Source organism: Oryx dammah, unplaced genomic scaffold (genome assembly GCF_014754425.2).
Source record: "Oryx dammah isolate SB20612 unplaced genomic scaffold, SCBI_Odam_1.1 HiC_scaffold_28, whole genome shotgun sequence".
Lineage (NCBI taxonomy): Eukaryota > Metazoa > Chordata > Mammalia > Artiodactyla > Bovidae > Oryx > Oryx dammah.
Window position 1 is genome coordinate 18,874,284 of NW_024070212.1, and position 8,896 is coordinate 18,883,179.

Genomic DNA, 8,896 nt, shown 5'->3' on the forward strand with positions numbered 1-8,896 from the left:
GCAGCGAGAACTCCGTGCCGGAACCGACCGGCGGACTGTGTGTGATGCAGCGGTTGGGGAAAGAGTAGTTCACTGCCTGGGCGCAGTGCTTAATAAATCTCTGATTTATTAAGAGATAAAATTTACTACAGATCAGAATTTACTAAAGAGGACAAAGTACAGGTTTTGAAAGTGCCCTTGCTCAGGCTCAGCGGCAGCAGACGTGACTACTGACCGGGAGAGGGAACTGGTTCCTGGCCCCCTGGAGGAGGCCTGCCCTCCCCATCCGCCCGCCCCTCACCTCTACAGACTGCGGGAATACTCCATGCGAAAAGGATGGCGGACTCAAAAGGGATGAAGTGATTTGCCCAAGGTTCTACAGCTAAAGCAGCACAGCTTTGCACTTTCCTATTAAAAAAATGCCACGACATGCAGCCCTCCAGCCGAAACGAAAGTTACCCAGCACATCAGGGCCCCGCTTTGAAGTCAGGGTAACGGAAGGAAAGACATCCCACGGAGATGTGAAAATCCAGTGGTACTGGGGTGGAAGATGAGATGATTTACAAAACAGCTCAGATGTGTCTGGGTTTAGGGTGTAGGCAGATCCGTATCTTTGACTGGTTCTTAAGCCCATTTTTCCAGTCCTGTGCTAGGTTCTTCCTGAGCCATGGAGATCATGGTCCAGCCTAGGAGGAAAAGAGCGGGGGAAATCGGTACAAGAGCAGACCTGGTTTTTATTCAGGGGGTTGGGGAGAGAAACCAGGTGAACTGGAAGATGGTTGGGTCAGTCATCATGTAGAATCCTTCGCTCCCTAACAACCCTCCCCCCCTGGATATTCTCTCCTATTCACTGCCAACATCCTTTGTTAATTTCTAGAGCCGGTCTGAATCTCCTTAAATTCTTTGCTGTGATTACTCCTTTATTCCCTGATGCACTTTTAGGGGTAATTTTTTCATTTGTTCTTTTTACAGTAGTGTCCTTAATTTCTTCTCTGCACGTATGGCATTTTCCCAGATACACAGAAGCAGCTGAAAGCAGAGCCTGTCTTTCAGTTCCTTTGTATCTCCCTCAAGGCATTAAGAAAATGGGAACTGGCTTTTACATATCCCATCCCAAACTTTTATCCTTAAACCAGGACTCACTGTCTGACAACTTCTGGGATGTGGACCTGATCCATGGAGATGAGTTGGGCCAGCTCTCCAAGGCTGTTCAGAAAACGGATCTTTCGTGTGAACTTGGAACTGAAAAGAGAGAATCAACCAAGTGTGTTTTATACTAAGAAGAGGGCTCTTGGAGATCCTTACAAAGTGCAACATAACAAGTAGAGAGTGGTTAAGGCTAGAAAGAGCCACAGTGGGGCAAGAACTTCTTAATGTTGATTGTGAAAGTGGGGAGGGGGCAGGGGTCTTTGTCCTCAGAGCAAGTACCTGATGAAGGGCCGAAGCAATGCCAGGAATGCCTTCATGTACCATGTAGCGTGGACAACCACCAGAGCACGCAGGTTTTTCCGGAGCCTGAAGAAGAACATGAGACCATCCTACTCTCCTTCCACCTTCATACCTGACGATCAGGTGGAGCTACCTTCTATACTTTCATTTCCTTCACTTCTTCTCTAATTTCTACAGTTCTGACAGTTGGGTCGAATCCCCATTCCTTTAATTGCCATCTCAGATCCATCCATCTTGCTTAACCTTCTCTTTTTTTAAGGAAACTCTTCTCTCAGAATCCCTTAGCCTGGTCTTCTCAGCCCCATTTCCTTCCTATGCCCTATGCCCCCCATACTTCTTTTTGTAGAGTCCTTCATCCCTCCATGGCCAGGTGAAGACCAGTGAGGAGAGAGAAAAAAGGAACCAGAAGAGAAAAGTGGCCAAATGGAAGATGGAAGGAAGAAAGGGAAAAAAGAAAAATCGGGGGTGGGGGTGGGGTGGGGGGCGGGGAAGGCATATAAGGCAGGGGTTGTGGGTTCGATCCCTGGTAGGGGAACTAAAATCCCAAATGCCTTGGAGCAACTAAACTCACGCACTGCAACTGCTGAACTTGAGTACCTAGACCACAGAGTTTGTGCACCATAACAGAAGATCCTGGGTGGCACAGGAAGACCCTGCATGTCACAACTAAGACCCAACACAGTTAAATAAAAAAAAAAAAGGCATAAGGGTCAGGGATGAAGGCAGACAAGAAGAGACAGTGGAGATGTAGAAAATGAAATAATCAGCAACGCTATGAGAAAAGGAAAGGCTGCCTGCCATATGCCAGGCAAGGCACCATGTTGATTTATTTGATTTTCACAAATGCTTAGTGGCAAAGACATTAATATTATTGGCATTTTACAGAGAAGGAAACTGAACCCCAGAAAGGTTAAATCACTTGTCCAAAGTCATACAGGTAGTAAATGATAAAGGCAAGATTTGAAACTAGATTTTCTTGACTCCAAGAGAGGACAGAAAATAGGAGAACCTTGGAAAGGGTTGCAGACGGACAAAGAAAAGTGGAAGAGGGAGTTCCCTGGTGGCCCTAGTGGTTAGGATTCCAGGCTTTCACTGACAGTGCCTGGGGTTCAATCCTTAGTCAGGAAAATGAGATCCCAGGGCCAAAAAACAAAAAAGTAGAAGAGACCGAATAGAAGAACAAAATGAAGAGATGAAAGAGAAAAGGATAAGAGAGAGTTACAGCCCTCTTGTCCGAGAGGCTCACCGCCGATCCAGAGTGTGATAACACTGGCGTATCCAGCTCAGAGGTGGAACTTGCGCCCTACTTGTGCCTCCACTCAGGTGAACCAGCAGATAATTTTCAGCTACCAGCAGCTCCAGGGTTCCCACTATGTACCTGGACAGATGGAACTGTCAGCAAAGGTATGCGTTTGGGGTTGTGGGGAGTGAGAGGGACATTGCTGTAGACTCGACAGTCAGTTACTGATCAGAGAAGGGGTGCTTTTTAATGTTTCCCTCCATAACATCCACTCTGGAGCCCTTTAAGCCTTCCACCTCACCTGAACAAGTGTTCCATGACATAGGTGTAGTTGGGGATGCTGCTTCTGGGTAGGTAACAGGAAGCAAAGAGGATAACAGCATTGAGGCCATCACCATGGTAGCCTGGGGAGGAGAAGGGGAAAACTCACTCAATAAATAAGTGCTGATGGACAGTACATCTGTTTAGGTTGAGCATCTCTGTGGGTCTCTAGAAGCTGAAGGAAGGATTCTGAACCCAATAACTGAATTTCCAGCTTCAGCATTTTATTCAAGAAGTCACAGTTCTTAACCCTTGACTTATTATAGCCATTACCTCCATGAGACAGGACTTTCTTATAGGGCTCAATGACAGTCATGTCCACTCGCTGCTCCCGCTGTCCTGTTCGAAACACCCTCCAGCGATGACCATCTTCTCCAGCCACATCCCACATACAACCATGGCCCAGCCTTTCTGCTGCCTCGCTGGCCTCTAGGCCCTCTGCCCGAGGCAGCTCATCTAAAAAGAGGGATGGGGAAGGATCAACAAGGCAGAATATGTAACTTCAGCATCTTGAAACTTCCTTAGATTCTTAGCGTTTATTACCCCAACAACTAATTCCTCATTTTCCCCCGATGACTAGCCCTGGTTTGTCCAATCAACCCAACCTTTTGCTGATTTCTCTTTCCTGTGACTTATCATCCTCACTTTGTCACTGGACAATGGCCTGGAGGTAACCTTGAACTATGGTAGCTTGATGGCCTCTGCCATTTTCCCAGATTCTTTCTTTCTTCTGATGCTTTTCCTTCCTTCCTTGGGTGAGCTCATTTGTTCCTGTGTCTTCAGTTACTGCCAGTATGGTGATGACTCCTTTCTAACCCAGACTGCTTTCCCGATACCAGACCCATATTCTTGAATGTCTGGAGTGCACACCTCTGTTTTGTGTTTCTCTGTCATCTCCAAGTCACCAGACCCCAAGTACAACTCACACTCATTCTCTTCCTCCTCTTTCCTATATTCTTTCTTGATGAATAACCCCATCCATTTAACTGCTTGGGAGAGAAAATTCTATGCCATCCAAGACTCTTACTTCTTTACCAGCCCTCAAGTCAGATCTTCCTCCATCTACTTCCATTAGATAATAAATTATTCTTTCTGCTCTTACTGTCCTGGTATAACTTCTTAGCATTTCTTATCTGGCCTTAGTACTAGCCTTCTATCTCCCTATTCTTATCTGCTTTCCTCCATCCCACCCACCACTGCTAGAACAAACATTTTTTCCTCCCCTCTCATTTTCACTCAAATAGCAATATTCTATATTCACTAAGTTTTTGCATGATTTTTCCATAGCCATAGAAAGAACTGCTTCATTTAAAAAAATAGTTGCATTCTATCCCATTGCATGGGTGTACAGTAATAGAATCAACATCCTCCTCACAGATCTTTAGGTTGCTTTCAATCTTTTAAAAGCCATTAAACCTGATCATGTTATTCCCTTGATTAAAACTCATTGCCTACAGGATAAAATCTAAGTGCCTTAGTGTGGCAGCAGGGACCTCCATAATTTGACCCTTGCCTATTTAACACAGTCTTTTCTCACTCTCTTCTCTGCCCAGTCCTTCAGATCTGTAATATAATAATATATATTTTGAAAAAAATATATATATATATTTTGGTTTCGTTCCTGGCTCCTGACAATAAAGGTGAAAGTAGTATCTTTTCCTATTCACAACAGATCTCTTTCAACCACACAAGTTTATGTTAATGAGGTGACTTTGGAAAGCTCCTATGGATGGGAGGCCAGGCGAAGTGACCATGATCAGGGGGATGAACTTTTGCCATCTGCCCTCTGAGAAGGGGAGAGAGATTGGAGGTCATGCTAAATCACGAATGGTCAGTGATTTAATCAGTCATGCCTACATATGAAGCCTCCATAAAAAAACCCTAACTGATCCCTGGTGATACGACAGATAAGAATCTGCCTACCAATGCAAGCAACATGGGTTCAATCCCTGGTCTGGGAAGATTCTACATTCCATAGAGCAACTAAGCCCAAGCGCCACAACTCCTGAACCTGCACTCTAGAGCCTGCCCTGCTGCAGCTGCTGAGCCCGTGTGCTGCAGCTGCTGAGCCCGTGTGCCTAGAGCCTGTGCACACTGCAGCTGGAGAGTAGCCTCCACTCGTCCCAACTAGAGAAAGCCCACGCACAGCAAGGCAGACCCAGCTCAAGCACAAAATAATGCTATAAACAAACCCTAACTGAAGGGATTCTGAGAGGTTCCTGTTTGGTGATACACAGAGGTACTGGGAGGGCAGTGCTCCCCTTTCACATAACTTGTCCTATGTATTGCTTCCTTCTGGCTGTTTCTGAGCTGTATCCTCTTATAATAAACCTGTAATCTAGTAAGTAAACTGTTTTCCCAAGTTCTGTGAGCTGTTCTAGCTAATTATCAAATCTGAGGAGGGTGTAGTGGGCACCTGTGATTTATCCCCTGTCAGTCAGAAGCACAGGTGATAACCTGGACGTGTGATTGAAGACTGAAGTCTGAGGGCAGTCTTGTGGGTGAGCCCTCAACCTGTAGTATCTGTACCAACTCCAGGTAAGTGTAGTGACTGAATTGTAGGACATCCAATTTGTGTCTGGAGAATTGGTGGGGGAAAACTGATACATTTGGTATCAAAAGTGTTGTGAGTAGAGAAGAAATCAAAGTTTTCCTTAATACCCAAAGAGTCATGCTCAATACCTTGAATTCCCCATCATGCCATGCTATTGCCCAATTTGCTTTTTTCCATCTAGAATGCCTCTCCAGCTACCCAATAAACTCAGAATTGTTTCCTCTGTGAAGTCTTTCTTAATAGCTCTCAGGCAGAACTGACCTTTGTCTTCTCCCTGCTTAATCTGTATCCTACATACATGTAGATCACAGTCTTTACCGAACTTAATCTATACATGTTTATTTTATACTAAACAGACAATTCCCTGAGGGTATGGATTATCTTATTCATCTTCATAACCTGGCTGTAGCTCATTGATGTCTTCCCCTGTGGCTCAAACGGTAAAGAATCTGCCTGCAATGTGGGAGACCCAGGTTCAACCTCTGGGTCGGGAAGATCCCCTGGAGAAGGGCATGGCAATCCACTCCAGTATTCTTGCCTAGAGAATTCCACTGACAGAGGAGCCTGGTGGGCTAGAGTCTATGGGCTTGCAATGAGTTGGACATGACTGAGCAACTACACTTTCACTTCCAGCTCACTGACAGCATATCACAGTTATTCAATAAAATTTCCCTCAATAAATGAAGTGGCCCTCCCCTCCCCTCATACTGACTACTGTCACATTGGATCTGTAGGCTCCACCTTTCCATTCCAAGGAAATTTCGCACATCTTACCTCTTGATCCCCTTATTAGTTCTAACTTCAGTCCCATTAAATCCATCCCGAGCTGCTTTAACACTGGCCTCTACTTCTACCAGCTCAGTCCTCAGCTTTCTTTCCCACCTTCCCATTCAAATTCATGTCCACTGTCCAGCAGCTCCGAGTCTGAAGGTGTTTCCAACTCGTCTACCTCCAGGTCAGAACTGCCATCAGAAGAAGAAGGTCCAGAGTGGGTGGGAGAAGCTCCATTATCTCCAGGCCCCTTAGTCAGAGTCAGTAGCAACTCCGGGGCAGAAAGACGCTTGCGCATGGGGCGCCGGCCACACAGGGCTAAAGTGCTGGGGGTGCCTGGGGTTGGAGGAGGAGGGAAAAAAAGAAGAGAAAGATGGAGGTGTGTTGGTGTAGGACATTAGAATTCCTGTATACGTAAGTGATACTATGGGGTGAATTCTAAAGAAGGACTAATGCAGGACATTTGGGAAAAGGGAGGTAGAACCACAAGGGGACAGGCTGGCATAACCTTGATTCTAGAATCAAGGACTTGAGGCCTAGGTTCTCATTTACCTACCTGCCTGTGTGTCTCTTTCAGGATCATGAGGATCCTCAGAAGGGCCAATGTCTTCAGGAAGCAATCTAGACGGGGGAAACCAAAAAGGGGGCAGAAACATAGGTTAAGGCATTAAGCCAGGTATCACTTTATCAACTCTATTTCCCTACCATAATTTTATTTCTTCTTTCTTTTCCTATCTGTCTCTCTTTCAAGTCCAAGTTTACCATCCCCACCCTCCATTTGTGACCAGCTCTTCTTTTTCCCAGCCTCACTCATACATCTCACCGAGGAAATTCTTCATCTTGCCATTCTTCCTTCAGCTCCAGTTCCCCAAGTCTCAAGGATGCTCCTAGTATTGCTGTTTCTGCATTCTCCTCGATGCTAAGATAGTCCCCCAGAAAGAAAATATTATTATGAGACAAACTAGGTGTATCTTATATATATATAATTTATTTATTATTAATTTGGCTGGGCCAGATCTTAGTTGTAGCACCTGGGGTCTAGTTCCCTGACCAGGGATTGAACCTGGGCCCCCTGCACTGGGAGTGCAGAGTCTTCCACTGGACCACTAGGGAAGTCCCTAGGCAATGTCTTAAGGGAACTGGATAGTAGGTGAGAACACTGGCATGAAGAATAGTAGTAAGGTACAGAACAGAGGGCAGGCCTTAAAAAGAACTCAGATCTGTTGTCTCCTAGATGTTTCTACCACCTTCACTTGTTGAAAGGCAGTCATCCCTACTGCTGGGTATAGGAGCAGAGGGAACATGGAGGGTCCCTCTAAGATCCCTCTAGCTCTAAGGTCAAAAGCTAAATTATTTTGACCTGTGTGGCAGTTGTTCCACCTGGACTGTAGAGGTGAGAGGTATTTCAGATTACAATTGGCTGGAACCTGACAGTCCTGCCCAGCTGTCACTGGGCAAAGCTGGGAAAGATGGCACCTTGTCAGGCTTGCTTTACCTCCATCACGCTGGGGAGTGGTTAGGGGAACCATGGCATGGGTGGAGGGGTGGGGGAAGAAGGTAAGGAGGAAATTTGCTGGGAAGGAAGGCCTGGATCTTAGCCCAGTTCTGGGGCAGCTTTTCTCATGGCCATTCTGGAGGATGAGAGTTAGAAAATGGAGAACAGGGGCAGATATCAAAGTATAGAAATTTCCTTAAAAGAAAAGCAATAGGGAACTACCCTGGAATCCCCTGTTCCCTAATTCCCATAGGATACTGGTACTTCTTACCTAAGGCCACCCCCATCCCTTCCCTGCCAATTAGTTCTCTTAGTCTTGTCTCTGCTAGGACTTGGTAAGAGCTGGATGGTGGGAAAATCCCTGAGGACTATTCACTCCTTGTTTCCGATCACGTCAGCCAAGATCTTACTCACCCGAGATCCACCGTCTTTTCTCTGGCTTCTTGTGTAGTTCCCATCTTCACAAGTCTTCCTGTCACCTTGAAACACTTGTTGTCCAGGAGCCAGATGCCCCAGCTCCCCAGCACTTCTGTAACCCCTTTTTCTCTGTCTCAGCTCTTGTTGCTCTTGCCTCCAAGGAGGAAGGAGGGGTAGAAGGGAGGTAACCTCACCTTCAAACAGGTTTTGCCACCTCCCTTCCCAAGAAGCAGGTTTGCACAAAAGACAAACCCTGCCTATGTGGGGGCGGGTTATGGGGAGGAGAGTACATTTTCTAAAGTGGCTAGTCTTGGGTGAGCCTAGGAAGACAATTTTCTAGACTCCTCAAAACCTTCTGGAAGCTGCTTAAAAAAAAAAGGCAATGGTAGAAACCACTTTGGTTTTAAGACTATCGTGTGCCTACTTTTTCAAGCATAAGCAAAATCAAGGACACAGAAGTATGTGATAGAGTTCTGGAAGAAGAAACATTGAAGGAAAGGCTGAGGATGAGGGGAGATAAAAAGACTGCTGCTCCTTATTCCCAAAGAGAGTCAACAGAAGGAAGACAGTAAGTACAGCAGAAAGAAGGGAAATGAATTTTGAGGAAGTTAAAGCAATTATCCAAGGGAAAGGGCTAATTACAGTTGTAAAAAGAGACAGTAAAACCTCA

The 8,896-nt window shown here is 45.8% G+C and overlaps 1 protein-coding gene across 1 annotated transcript; it reads right to left on the bottom strand.

The window, feature by feature from the left end:
- Positions 1–83: 83 nt before the first annotated feature.
- Positions 84–8,795, bottom strand: BNIPL (BCL2 interacting protein like). The gene is made up of 10 exons (XM_040230737.1): positions 8,224–8,795; positions 7,138–7,233; positions 6,871–6,935; positions 6,426–6,650; positions 3,263–3,445; positions 2,970–3,072; positions 2,675–2,806; positions 1,408–1,494; positions 1,123–1,221; positions 84–665 (listed from the first exon to the last, which is right to left on the bottom strand). The coding sequence occupies exons 1-10, from the start codon at positions 8,265–8,267 to the stop codon at positions 629–631; spliced, it is 1,071 nt and encodes a 356-aa protein (XP_040086671.1). The 5' UTR covers positions 8,268–8,795; the 3' UTR covers positions 84–628.
- Positions 8,796–8,896: the final 101 nt, after the last annotated feature.

Coding starts and splice junctions, on each gene's coding strand:
- BNIPL (XM_040230737.1), bottom strand. CDS start 8,267: ATGGGAACTACACAAGAAGCCAGAGAAAAGACGGTGGATCTCGG. Junction 2,807..2,969: donor GTCATGGAACACTTGTTCAG/GTGAGGTGGAAG, acceptor CCATCTGTCCAG/GTACATAGTGGGAACCCTGG. Junction 1,495..2,674: donor TATCACACTCTGGATCGGCG/GTGAGCCTCTCG, acceptor GTTCTTCTTCAG/GCTCCGGAAAAACCTGCGTG.